Source organism: Schistocerca piceifrons, chromosome X, assembly GCF_021461385.2.
Source record: "Schistocerca piceifrons isolate TAMUIC-IGC-003096 chromosome X, iqSchPice1.1, whole genome shotgun sequence".
NCBI classification, from domain to species: domain Eukaryota; kingdom Metazoa; phylum Arthropoda; class Insecta; order Orthoptera; family Acrididae; genus Schistocerca; species Schistocerca piceifrons.
Genome location: NC_060149.1, coordinates 117,107,371 through 117,121,866, shown reverse-complemented (window position 1 = coordinate 117,121,866; position 14,496 = coordinate 117,107,371). Strand labels below are relative to the sequence as shown.

The 14,496-nt window shown below is 37.2% G+C and overlaps 1 protein-coding gene across 2 annotated transcripts in view; it reads left to right on the top strand.

Moving 5' to 3' along the window:
* Positions 1-14,496, top strand: part of LOC124721592 — a 125,297-nt gene that overhangs the window by 49,144 nt on the left and 61,657 nt on the right. The window contains exons 4-5 of one of the 2 annotated variants that reach the window (XM_047246642.1): positions 6,969-7,234; positions 7,341-7,520. In XM_047246642.1, coding sequence (XP_047102598.1) covers positions 6,969-7,234; positions 7,341-7,520 — 446 coding nt within the window. The remainder of the gene's footprint in view (positions 1-6,968; positions 7,235-7,340; positions 7,521-14,496) is intronic. The other variant, XM_047246643.1, reaches the window with a different exon arrangement.

Genomic DNA, 14,496 nt, shown 5'->3' with positions numbered 1-14,496 from the left:
CTGGCACACAGTTTTAATCTGCCAGGAAGTCTCAGATCAGTGCACACTCCACTGCAGAGTGAAAATTTCGTTCTGGAGACAAGAGTGAGCCGATTACCAAATATCGGTAAAAAAATCTACTACTTTAAAAAGGCTTAAAGGGGTTGAACATGGAATCACATAGTAAAAACCAAGAAAAACTTTAAAAAACAGAGGCTGAAAGACAGCCACTTCAGAAAACCAGACAGAACTTACATCCAAAAATACACTTAACAAAAATATGAACTACTATATACACAGCAAATGTGTGAGCACTTTTTTTATGCTTGAAGCATGAAGTAGTACAAATCAGTTGTGTAAATAGGTCAGAATTAACTTAAAAACAATATACTAAATAGGAAGCAAAAATTAGGCTGCCACTTTAAAAGTACACATAGCACAGTATCCTTTAACTGGAAAAACATTGTAAAATTTAAAATCTACATAGTGGAAACATCACAAAGGGAACTTAAAATGATCACTATCATATCGATTCTGTATTGCAACATGCATATTGATGATCACAAATGGGGAATAGCAAAATGCCATGAACCACAGAGGGACAGATAACCTACCTGTTATGTGTTTTGATTTGATTTTTTATTGGTCCATGTTATAACCAGGAATAACACAATAACCTCGTCAGTCTGGTTTATTAAATCACAAATCACTTTTTAACAATTATGTTAGCCATGCGTCTACCCAGGCTCACACTCAGAAGTAATGCATTATTAAAGTTTGGTTATACCAATGTCCAAATGTGCATAGTGGGGTGCACGTCCCGTAATTATTCCCAAGTCCAGTGAAGTTCAGTCTCTCTGAGTGAAGTCACTAGATTTCCGCCGAGCAGCCAGGTAACCTCGAGTGGTACGGCGAGTCATCCACAAGCAGCTGGAACACGGCGTAATGCACTTCCCAATGAGAACTGTCGTTGCAGCGGCGGCCGGGTTTATATAAGGCTCGCTAGTTGATGGAGCTGTCAGCTGGGGTCACTGTTTTCCAGGGAAAACCAATCGCAATGTTTCCTGGCGTAGCCAATTGCTGTGTGCTGACAAACGCACGCGCGCGAAGGCGGCCAGCGATGGTAGCCACGAGCCACCCGGAGAAGTGCGGCCAGCGATGTATTTCTCGGCCACGTAAGAGAGTGTGCGTGTGAAGACGGCCAGCGATGGAAGAAGCGGGCCGCCCAGAGAAGTGCGGCCAGCGATGTATTTGGCGGCCGCATACTGGAGCGCGTTGTTCAGTGTTTGTTAGAAGTGGTGTATACAACAGTCCAGTTTTATCATACAGCACAAATTGTACAATTGATATTGGACAGGTCAAAGATAAGTTACAATAATACATAGTATTAACGAAGTAGTAGGCAAATTAAAAATAGGTACCTATAATTTTGTTACGTATTCAGAAATTTTCTGACAGAATAGAAACAGTGCTTTATTAGAAATGCCTTTAGTTTAGCTTTAAATATTGGATGAGTAGCATTTTTTATTTCCTCTGGTATCGTATTGTGTAGTATTACACCAATGTTAATTATGCTCCTCTGATAGGTGGTTGTTCTGTGATATTTTTGATGTATATTTGATTTCCCTCTGGTACTATAGTTGTGTACATTTTTGTTCTGTAGCAGTTTGCCTGTTTTCAGGAGGTAGTCCATAGTAAACAATATAATTTCATAAATGAGTAGACTTGGAACATTTAGAACACCAAGCTCAGTAAAATGGGATTTACAGGACTCCATCTTTTTAAGGCCACAAGTTATTCTTAGAGCTCTTTTTTTCATTCTAAAAACCTTTACACTGTGAGTTGAACATCCCCAGAAAACAATCCCATATCGGACTAGTGAATGGAACTGTGCATAGTATGCCTGCAGCACTGTTGTTTTGTTTGATGTAGCCTTTAAAATTCTTAGGCCATAGCACACAGATGATAGTTTTCTAGACAAGTTATTTATATGTGTGTCCCACTTTAAGTCTAGCTGAACCCATAGACCCAAAAATTTTGTGACACATTTTCTAGGGGATCATTTTTTAATTGTGCTTGAATAGACAATTAGTTGGAGGAATTAAATGAAAATTGACAGACAGTTTGTTCAGTATTTATAATGAGGTTTTTTTTTTTTTTTTTTTTTTTTTGGGAACCACTCAGAAAGTCTTTTCGTAGAACTTTCTGCTGTGGACTGCAAAGTTTCTGCACTGGATCCAGTGAGCAATACGCTGGTGTCATCGGCAAACAGGATAGTTTTAGTTTTTGTGGGACTCGTATATTCAACTAAGTCGTCCACATAAATCAAGAAGAGTAGTGGACCTAAGATTGAGCCCTGTGGTACACAATATTTTGTTGGTAATTCGCAAGAAAGAAAGTTGTTTCTTGTTTTATTCATTTTGTTGAATTCATACTGAAGTGATACTTTCTGCCTGCAGTTTTTTAGGCATAAACACAACGAGCTACGTGCTACATCTCTTACTCCTTGTCTTTCTTATTTTATGAGCAGAATGTTATGGTCCAGGACATCAAAGGCTTTTGATAGATCTAGAAAAATACCTGCAGTTAATTTATGTTGATCAAGGGATTTTAAAATGCAGTCCAAGAATTCAAAAATTGCTGTCTGTGTAGACTTAGACTTTCTAAAACCATGTTGTTGTACTGCAAGTGATGCATATTTATTTATGAATTTTATGAGTTTTTCTAGAATTTTTGAGAAGGAACTTAACTGTGACATGGGTCGGTAGTTCGATATTTTTTCAGAAGAAGTGGTGAAACTTTTGCAGTTTTAAAAACATCTGGAAAGTTTTTGCCAAGGGGTTTGCTGTGTGGTGATCACACGCTTTTGATATAAAATCAGATACTTCATCAAGACCACTTGACTTTTATTGCTTAATGATGTAATTTTACTTATAATTTCATTGGGCTTTGTATCATAAACATACATAGAAGCAGTTGAGATCACTGACTTGCTGGAGAAGCTTGGGACTGGTCCTTGACAGTGTACTTGAATGAGATCTTCAGCTAGTGAAGTGAAGTATTCATTGAATTTTTCCACAACTAAATTTGGGTCTGTCACTTTTGAGCCTTCTAGTGTTAATGATACATTCTTTTTCTTTGGCGCTGAATTACAAGTTTCTTTCTTTTTAACTCTCCACGTAGATCTCATTTTGTTAGATGAGTTTCTTATCAAATTGTCATTCCGCATAATTTTTGCCTCTTTGACTACTCTACCATAGATTCTTTTGTAGGCTTTTGAATAATCTGCGAATTCTTGGGTTACTCTATATTTCTTACAACATTACTGCAGAAATCTGTTTCTCTCACTGGAAATTTTTATGCTTTTAGTTACCCATTACTTATTATTGTAATGTTTTACTGTTTTTACTACTTTTGGAAATACTAGATTAAAATAGTGAAGAAATATGCTCTTAAAACTCATGTACATGCTATCAACATTGTTCTGAGTGGCGATGCTTTCCCAGTTTTCCTTTGCCAGTAAGAGATTAAGAATTCTAATGTTATCTTCAGAAAAGGTTCTTTTTTCAACTACTTTTTCAGAACTTCTATTACTTGTTGGCATTTCTATACACAGCAGCTGTGCCTCATGATCACTATAACCTATGCTCATCACTCTGCTTGTGAATCTGTAATTTGTTCCTGAGATGAATATTTGGTCAAAATGGAATTTGTGCATTCAGTTAATCTTGTTGGGCTGTGTATTGCGGGGAGGGATCACATTGAATGTGTTGGTCATATTTATCAAAGCATCTCTGGTGCTGCTGTCTTTTGAAAAATCAATATTGAAATCCTCACAAAGCACTATCTTCATATTTAGTATACTGATCCTGTTCAGCAGAACCTCTAGTTTATTCGTGAAGACTGGCAGGTTTCCACTTGGTGCTCTATATATGTTAATAACTATGAAATTAAGCTCTGACAGTTTAGTAATGGAAAGTTCAAAGTCTTTTTCAATTGAGTTGATATAACTTTTACTGACATCACAAAACTTTATTTGTTCTTTCACAAAGATAGCAGAGCCACCATGTTTGGAAAACTCTCAGCTAAAATGACTTGCTAATCTATATCCTGAGATTGAGGTTAATTTTACTTCGTCATTTCGTAGCCAATGTTCAGTAATGCAGAGTATGTCTACATTTAGTGCATACTGGAGTAGTGCTTCCAACATGGAAATTTTATTTGTGAGTGACTGAACATTATGGTGTAGTATAACAAAATCCGGGTATTTAGTAACTTTAGTTGAAATGGTTTCTGATTCTTTATCTAATGGCATTTCTAATACAGCACTTACCCTAAAAATTTTTTGGTATATTTCTTGTGTGTGGCTTCTGTTTGCTGGTGGCAATCAGCAGGTGAGTTAACTTCTGGAGCATGTATAAATTTTGCTTCATCCACATCTGTCCTCTTCGGTTTAAACCATTTCGTAATTTTCATTTGGCTGACGACTTGATTGTTTGTTTCTCACCTAATCAGTTTAAACCACTTTGTAATTTGCGTTTGGCCAATGGCACAGCTTGTAACTCATCTAAAGCACTTCTTAATCTCCATTTGTTTGCCACTTATACTTTTTTCTTCACTCTTCTTCTAAATGCAAGTACAAATTTTCTTGGCTAGTAATTTCTTTCCTGGCACATTTAAATGAAGTCCATGGACTGTGTGGGACTTTCGCTCTAATCTGTTTATATCTACAATATCAACATTCTTAAAGTTAGTGCATATTTCAGTGATACACTCGTTTGCAACATTAATTTCGTGGTTCACATTAGACCAGGATGGTAAATCATGATGATGTGGGATGTTCACAATGAGTACATTTGTGTGGGTTGAATTATTGAAACATTTCCTCATTCCTGTAATAACCTTGTATGTCTCGTTTCTATAGTCATCGTTTGATCCTCCTATTAACACGGCGAAATCATCTTTATTCAAACTAGCTACGTCAGTTGATGTTGTTAGGTCTGTCATGTCACTCAGTGGAGCCCCCGGGGTTTATGAAAGCCCCGTCGCTTGTGTGTGTTCTGTGCAGGCAATTAAAATTAGACAAAGTGGTATAGTTGTGTTGTGACACTGCCAGTAATACCAGTTATCAAATCAGAAGTAATTGTAATTAAAAACTAACTCAAGTAATTGCAGTGCATCACAATTTCCTTATTTGATCTGCCACTATGTATGCGAAGATTCGTCGCAACTAAGTTAAAAAACTCATCCTTGGCGACACTAGTGTACATATTCTTAATTTCAAGAGGTACAATATAGATTCCATGTGCAATGTTACTTTAATTTAGGATTGTGGTAAGGTGATCTCTATTTTTAGTATTATAATTTAGGGGTTTGTAAGTAGTGTTGATTCAAATATTTTTACAAAATTTTGTCAGTCCCATACCCTGATCCATTACGTGCATTAACAATCGACCACAAAGATAAATTTAGTTTATGGATTTTTAAGGTAGTTCTAAGCATAAGAGCACTAGGATTCATCAGTAAAAGTGACGTTTTTTCCAATTCACTAGGAAAGGATCAGAATCCTTTAGCACGCTCATAAGTTTCTCAACATATTTAGTTATAGGATCTGTTCTACGTTCCAGTGATCTCGTTTCCAGTATAAATTGCTAAGCCTCACTTGTATACTGTTGTTCCTCCATTGTCACCACTCTTTTGCTCTTATCAGCCCTCACAGTTAATGCCAGGTTATCCTCCAGTTTACTATTTATACCACTCAAAATAGCATTTTCCTTTTTATATTTCATCCATCTTGTATCTTGACTTTTACCAACTAGTATCAGTCATCTGTTTTGCCCTAATAGGTACTTCATTATGCTGCACAACCATAAATTTGGCTCTGTCTAAGGCTGTAACTTTATAAGTAATCAAGAATTTTTTTGTTGATTAGTGATAGTGCTGTGTGTTGCACATTAAACCACATTCTAGCAGGCTAAGCTACTCATCATTAAAAACAGTGTCTGTGTATTTGTAGATTTTAGGAAAAAAACTGAAATGACGACGGGGGGTGTCACTACTAACCACACAGTCATCCAACTTTGTAAGTGTACCAGTGTGAATTTTATGTATCCTGTTCCTTTTTGACAGATTAAAAAAACAAAATTGCAAATATCTTACTAAGCATCACAGAAAATATGGGTGACAATGTTTAGTAGGGACATGAGGTATACATAGTTCTTACAATTGCTAGATTTTTTATCATTATTGTTATAGGCTACAGCAACAAATGTTTGTGTATCTTACAGTGCTGTTGTAGTAATACTGCATTAATAATGCTGCTAAATGGAATAATAATAATATTAATAATAACAACTACGCTATTAGCTGAGCATGTAAAAATGGCTTACGAATGACAACAATGTACTTTGCACCCTAATGCAGTGATTTGTTGTAATTTTGTTAGTCTTCTGTGCTTTGCTTCAAACGAAACAGAATACTGAAATTTTCAAATTTACCATCAGCTTCAGTATTGCTATGGGTTATTTTTTTTTCTCCTTTACTGAATTTTTTCCTGTCAGTTATGTCATCCATTCAACTTCTCTGGCATTCCTTTTAATTTATTGGTCCTTTCTCCAATATTCTTCATAGTTTTCCAAGCTATGGTTAGTCACTACTATTTCGTCTAGAGAGAAACATATTCCTCTTTGCTTTATTTTGTGAATTTCATCCCTTCTGTTCATGGTATTGCTTCTGTTTACATTATAACCATCTTTGAGTTCGTGTGTAAATTCTATCCATTTGGTCCACTCTCCTCCTCCTGTTTGTGTTGTAACTGCACACCATGGAATCTGAATGCCACCTTCCCTATAACATTTTAGCTCTCATATAATTTGCTACGTGTTTTGTTGCTGTAGTGTCATTTCTTTCAGGTTATTTAGAGATGCCATGGCATTTGTTTGATGAGCCTAAGTGTCATGCATTGTTAATTGTAATTTCTTATTTTTCAGTTTATTTTTGGTGCAGGGGCCTATCATTTTATTAATACCCGTAAAAGAGCAGAAAAACAAAATGTGAAAAATAAAAGCATTTCTACAGGAATTCAGCCCGAACAAATTCCTTGTATAAAAGATGATAGTTCATGTGGAAACAACAACAGAGTTATGGAAACAGAAGTAAAGTCAGCTTTGACTAAGAACAACAACAGGATTGCCAGAGAACTTCACCAGAAGTCAGAATGTCACATAAGAGGGAGAAGATTTAAGAAGCTTCAAAGGCAAGTTTCTCTTGTTGAGACATGGCTTGTCATTAAGTGAAGGAAAACTTTGTGTCACTCAATGAAAATTTGCTTACTGTTACCTGAATCTGAGCATTTTATACAGGTTTGTTGTTGGAAATGTTTCTCAGTGGTGCCCTGAAAGACAGTACCAAGTTAGTGCTCCATACAAATGGATGTTATATATAAGGGGCCCAAGAGAGGATCCAGAGATCTCAAAATATGTGACAAAGGTTTCAGTCTTCCTTGATCCTTCATATTACCCAAACAATGTTGTGCACATGATGTAAGTTGCTTTGTGCGTTATTTGTGAGAAATTATCAATCTTTAATTAATTGTTTGTTTACTAATAAGAACATATAAATGGTCCTGAGTGGTATCTTAATAATAAGGGAAATGAAATTCAGAATTCTCTCTCTCTCTCTCTCTCTCTCTCTCTCTCTCTCTCTCTGTGTGTGTGTGTGTGTGTGTGTGTGTGTGTGAAGTCAAAATTTAGTGGCAGAATAGAACTTGTATATCGTTTATACTCATTATAGTACTGTTAATCTGATAGCATTACTCAGCAAATAGTGCTTGTTCTATCAATGAAATAATTTTCTTTGTTATCTTTTAATGTCAGTTCCTTATGGATGTACTGTGTCCAGTAAACCAGAACCATGTTATAAATTGTTGTAATGATGGCATCAGGATGATTAGTATTAGGACTTAAACAGGGAAGGCAATAACTTTTTTATCATAGACAACAAAGATCAAATGTTCTAGATATATACAAAGACAGAATGAAATGTTGTTCTGTCTGATAAATATCGAAATTTCCTTAATCAAAAATTTATACAAATTACAATTAACTCAATTTTACATATTATAGATATTGCAAAACATGCATCACAGGTTTACAGGATGGTTCAGCTAAGCTGTTCCCCTCAAATATTTTCAGAGCCATTTAAGATATTGCAGTTCTGTTTTCATCCATATGAATTGTGAGGTAGTTCTCACTAAATGACATTTCGTTTCTTTTTATAGCAATATTAATTACAGAAATTTTGATATCAACTTTGCTGTATCATAGTTCAGAAAAGAGACAAATTCTATGCCATTTCACTCTTCAAAATCCAGTTACTAGTTTCAGAATAACTACAGCATTTATGTCTTATGATTTATTTATTTTAAACATGAAACGGATTGCAGTCTTATTTGGAGGTTCATGATTGCATACCCAAGTAGGGAAATAAGTCACTTCGGATTAGGAGGACACAAAGTGTTGCACTGCCACAATACCAGTATAAAAGGGGCACAGAGGAGCTGTAGCTTTCATTCTGTCTAACATTCACATGTATCAAGTGTAGTTTGAAAAAAATAAATGTCTTTCACAAATGTGAAGAAACTAGATATACCACTTCTCTACAGGGAATACAGAAGGAACACAAAGAGAACAGCAAAGTTGTTAATATGTGGTGACCAACAAGAATGACAGTTCAACAAATGTACAAAAAAATTTATTCGAGAGGCGGTGGAATACCACACAGAGGGCAAGCAGTAAGCCTGCAATGAGTGGACTGAATGAAATAGATGATTTCGTAGCTGTTGCTCTTAATCCACATGGTAACTGCAGAGAAATTGTGTGTGTTCCTGGAATCGATCGGCCCAGCAATGTTTGCAACTTTGGCACGTACAGCTTCCATCCACATCATGGGTCACTTCACCAGCAGATTAATCAGTAGGATTGCTGAATACCTATGGAATTCTTTCACTCAGTTCTGATGCAACATCAGGACAACATATTCTTTCTTCAAAGAAATCTCTTTACCAGTGAAACTACCCTTACAAATCATGGAAAGCTGAATTATGAAATCTGCATTATTCGGATGCTGAGAATCTGCACTGGCTGAGGCAGGTTGAATGTCACTGGTATTGGAGTGTGAATGTAGAGGACATGCCTCTTGAAATATGCAGATGTATGTGGCACAAGTGGTGCCCAGCTCACTTATGTGCTTGTGGCTAGGAAAGTGATCACCTAGGTTTTTCCCAGTCTCTGGATCAGACATGAAGGCATTATCATTTGACCTATATGTCTGCCGTTATTTGATGCCTCCGGACAATCCAAGAGGATTTAACACATCATGATGTTACATATACAGTATGTGCAGTGATATTCATGGACACTCTTGTCCGTCCAGGAGTCCTTTGTGGGTGACTGAAAACGTGTAGTGCTGTAGACAGTGACCATGTGAAATACTTGATGACATAACCTGAATTTTGAGGAACTGTTTATGGCCACATTCCTCTGCATTTTCCCTTTTTTTGCTGATACTGTTGTTTTCGAGTTTAAGTGTTTATTTTGACTTTAAACTCATGACATGAAGTTGTTATTTAACAAGTTTTATATCCGAATTACCTTTTTACAAATTGATTCAATTTTTGATGTGCACCTTTCTTTCAAGGCTTTGGCAAAAACAAGCAGACTATCACTGTAATTAGCTGGTGTCTCATACTTACATTTCATGTCCTTTGCCTTCCAGTTGAATTGTCGGTTCAACATCATGCATCTAAATGTGATTAGTGTCAGCTTTAAACTAAGTTTTTTCCAAATATTGTGTATTTTTAAGCAGATTCTCTTAGCTGTGCCAAGCTGCAGTGGCCCAAACAACAACACACATTTACACATAAGACAGCAGTTGGTTTCATGTTCAAAATAGACAAATCCTAAGTTGTAAATATTGCAGTTTGTCTGAAACTACTAATCAGATTTGGAAGAGTGACACACCATTGAATATGTTTCTTTTTAGAACTATGATACTGGCAGTGGAATTTGCTATAGTTCCGTGCAAAACAAGTAGATGTAGCCCTGAATGAGACAGGGTGTATCATTACAGGATGTCTTCGCTGTACCTTTGCAAATCAGATCTGTCAGCTTGTGGACATAGCTCGCCTTGAAGTAAGGAAAATAATAGCTGCAAAGGTTGAAAAGTGATCACCTAGGTTTTTCCCAGTCTCTTGATCAGACATGAAGGCAACTGGAAAAAAGTGCAGGTGACTCTTATATACAAGGGGCGGGGGCAAGAGAATTGACCTGCAAAATTACAGACCAATATCCTTAACACCAGTTTGTTGCAGAATTTTTGAACATCATCTCAGTTTGAATATAATAAAGTTCCATGAGACAGGAAAGCTTCTGTCAACAAATGAGCACAGTTTTAGGCAGCATTGCTCATGCGAAACTCAGTTTGCCCTTTTCTCACATGATATCCTGTGAACTGTGGATGGAGGACAACAGGCAGATTCCATATTCGTAGATTTCTGAAAAGCATGTGATATGGTGCCCAACTGCAGACTTTTAATGAAAGTGCAAGCATAGGTTCTCAGATATGTGGGTGGCTCAAGGATTTCTTAAATAATAGGACCCAGTATGTGGTCCTCGATGTTCACTGTTCATCAGAGACAAGGGTATCTTCAGGAGTGCCCTAGGAAAGTGTAATAGGACCACTGTTATTCTCTATATACATAACTGATCTGACAGATGGGGCGAGCAGCAATCTGTGGCTGTTTGCTGATAATGCTGTGACATACGGGAAGGTGTCATCACTGAGTGGCTATAGGAGGATACAAGATGACTTAGACAAACTTTCTAATTTGTGTGATGAATGGCAGCTAACTCTAAATGTAGAAAAATGTAAGTTAATGTAGAGGAGTTGGAAAAACAATCTTGTGATCTTTTAATACAGCATTAGTGTTGTGCTACTGGTCACAATCAGTATTAAGTATCTGAGTACAATGTTGCAGAGTGGAATGAACATGTAAGGACTGTAGTGGGGAAGACGAATGGTTGGCTTCAGTTTATTGGGAGAGTTTTAGGAAAGTGAAGTTCATTTGTAAAGGAGGCTGCATGTAGAACTCTAGTGCGACCCATTCCTGAGTACTGCTGAAGTATTTGGGATTCCCACCAGGTCAAGTTAAACGAATACATCGAAGAAATTCAGAGGTGGGCTGCTAGATTTGTTACTGGTAGGTTCAATCAACATGCAAGTATTACGAAGATGTTTCGGAAACTCAAATCAGAATCCCTTGAGGGAAGACAGTGTTCTTTTCAAGGTACACTATTGAGAAAATTTAGAGAACTAGAATTTGAAACTGACTGCTCAACAATCCTACAGCCACCAACATACACTAAACAAGAAGATTAGATACTGAATAATGACCGCGACTGCATAGAAGCGATGGAAAAAACAGATGCCTATAAATATCTAGGATACAGACAAAAAATAGGAATAGATAATACAAATATTAAAGAAGAACTAAAAGAAAAATATAGACAAAGACTAACAAAAATACTGAAAACAGAATTGACAGCAAGAAACAAGACAAAAGCTATAAATACCTATGCTATACCAATATTGACCTACTCATTTGGAGTAGTGAAATGGAGTAACACAGACCTAGAAGCACTCAATACATTTACACAATCACAATGCCACAGATATAGAATACATCACATACATTCAGGAACAGAAAGATTCACATTAAGCAGAAAGGAAGGAGGAAGGGGATTTATCAACATAAAAAACCTACATTATGGACAGGTAGACAATTTAAGAAAATTCTTTATAGAACGAGCAAAAAACACAAAGCAATCACTCATATAAATACATCGGCTACACCATTGCAATTTCATAACCACTTCTACAACCCTTTAGATCACATAACATCAACAGATACAAAGAAAGTAAATTGGAAAAAGAAAACACTACATGGCAAGCACCCGTATCATCTAACACAGCCACACATTGATAAAGACGCATCCAACACATGGCTAAGAAAAGGCAATATATACAGTGAGACAGAAGGATTCAGTTTGCAATACAGGATCAAACAATAAACACCAGATATTACAGCAAGCATATTATTAAAGATCCCAATACCACAACAGATAAATGCAGACTTTGCAAGCAACAAATAGAAACAGTAGATCACATCACAAGTGGATGTACAATACTAGCAAATACAGAATACCCCAGAAGACATGACAATGTAACAAAAATAACACATCAACAACTTGCCATACAACATAAGCTAATAAAACAACATGTTCCCACATACAAGTATGCACCACAAAATGTACTGGAGAATGATGAATACAAATTATACTGGAACAGAACCATTATAACAGATAAAACAACACCACATAACAAACCTGACATCATACTCACCAATAAAAAGAAGAAATTAACACAACTAATCGAAATATCCATACCCAATACAACAAATATACAGAAGAAAACAAGAGAAAAAATTGAATGATGAAGTCAAGGAAATGTGGCATCAGGATAAAGTTGACATTATACCAATTATACTATCAACTACAGGAGTTATACCACACAATATCCACCAGTACATCAACGCAATACAGCTACATCCAAATGTATATATACAACTACAGAAATCTGTAATTATTGATACATGTTCAATTACCCGAAAGTTCCTAAATGCAATGTAGCATATACCACACAGTTAAAAGGAAGTCACGCTTGATCAAGGCCTGCATCACTTACCATTTTTAACCAGACATAATGTCTGAGAGAGGAAAGAAATAATAATAATTTTGTGTGGCTCAGTGGCCTGGTGCAAGTCTTCCATTGGATGCTACTTCAGTGACTTGAGTGTCCCTCTCCTACCTCAGTTCACCAACTGGTGAAAGGGAACCTACAGTTTAATGTGGAATCGAAATCACATGTTCCTGGTGACTCCTCACATTGTTGAGAGGTGAGCGGTGGTGGCCAGGTTAAAATTAAGACTGAAAAATAGGTGGTCAGACTGAGATTTGATCCCACGACCACTGTTTCTAGGTACATGTACCACCATGCCCGACCCAACAGAAATACTCAATGTTTGCAGCAATTGAGAGAAGACTGTGAAAAACCAAAAAGTTGCAACTACAAATTGTGCTTTTTGCTTGGAGTTTTTCCAGACTTATAGCTTGTAGGTACAGCAATACATATTTTCTGTGCTTGTCATCTGTATTTACAGTAGTATTGTGAGGTATTGAGAAATTTACTTTACACATGGTAGGATTTGTAAATATTCCACCAGTTAGTCTGCATTTCTGTCTAGTGTTAGGTATCAGCAGAGGTTGTTAGCCATTTGCACTTCGTTCAAAAAGTTTCCTTTGAAAGCCACATCTTGGAAGAGTAGTTATCCTTCATCTCTTGTCAAGTGGCACAGTTGTTGAGCAAATCTCATGCTAATGTGTGGAGAGTTGTCTGTCACCAGAAGCTACATCCATACCATCTGCAGAAAGTCCAGGCTATAGTACCGGTGGACTACTTGTGAAGAGTACAGTTTGTTCAATGATATTTACTGATGAGTTCACATTAACTTGAGATAACATTATGAACTTGCACAAAATTCATATTTGGGAGGAGGAAAATTCCTTTGCACAAATGGCTCATGAAAATCACTCATTGCATGTTGTACCACCATACAGCGAGACCTTCAGAGGTGGTGGTCCAGGTTGCTGTACACACCGGTACCTCTAATACCCAGTAGCACGTCCTCTTGCATTGATGCATGCCTGTATTCATCATGGCATACTATCCACAAGTTCATCAAGGCACTATTGGTGCAGATTGTCCCACTCCTCACGGCAATTAGGCATAGATCCCGCAGAGTGGTTGGTGGGTCACTTCGTCCATAAACAGCCCTTTTCAATCTATCCCAGCCATGTTTGATAGAGTTCGTGTCTGGAGAACATGCTGGCTACTCTAGTTGACTGATGCCATTATCCTGAAGGAAGTCATTCACAAGATGTGCCTGATGGGGGTGCAAATTGTCGTCCATGAAGACAAATGCTTCGGCAGCATGCTGCCAATATGGTTGCACTATCAGTCGGATGATGGCATTCACATATTGTACAGCCACTATTGCACCTTCCATGACCACCAGCTGCATAATTCAGCCCCACATAATGCCACCCCAAAACAGCAGGGAACCTCCACCTTCCTGCATTTGCTGGACAGTGTGTCTAAGGTGTTCAGCCTGACTGGGTTGCCTCCAAACACATCTCCAACATATGTGACACTCATCGATGAAGAGAACATGATGCCAATCCTGAGTGGTCCATTCAGCATGTTATTGGGCCCATCTGTACTGCACTACAGGTTGTCGTGGTTGCAAAGATACACCTCTCCATGGACATCAGGAGTGAAGTTGCACATCCTGCAGCCTGTTGCGCACAGTTTGAGTCATAACATGATGTCCTGTGAGTGCAT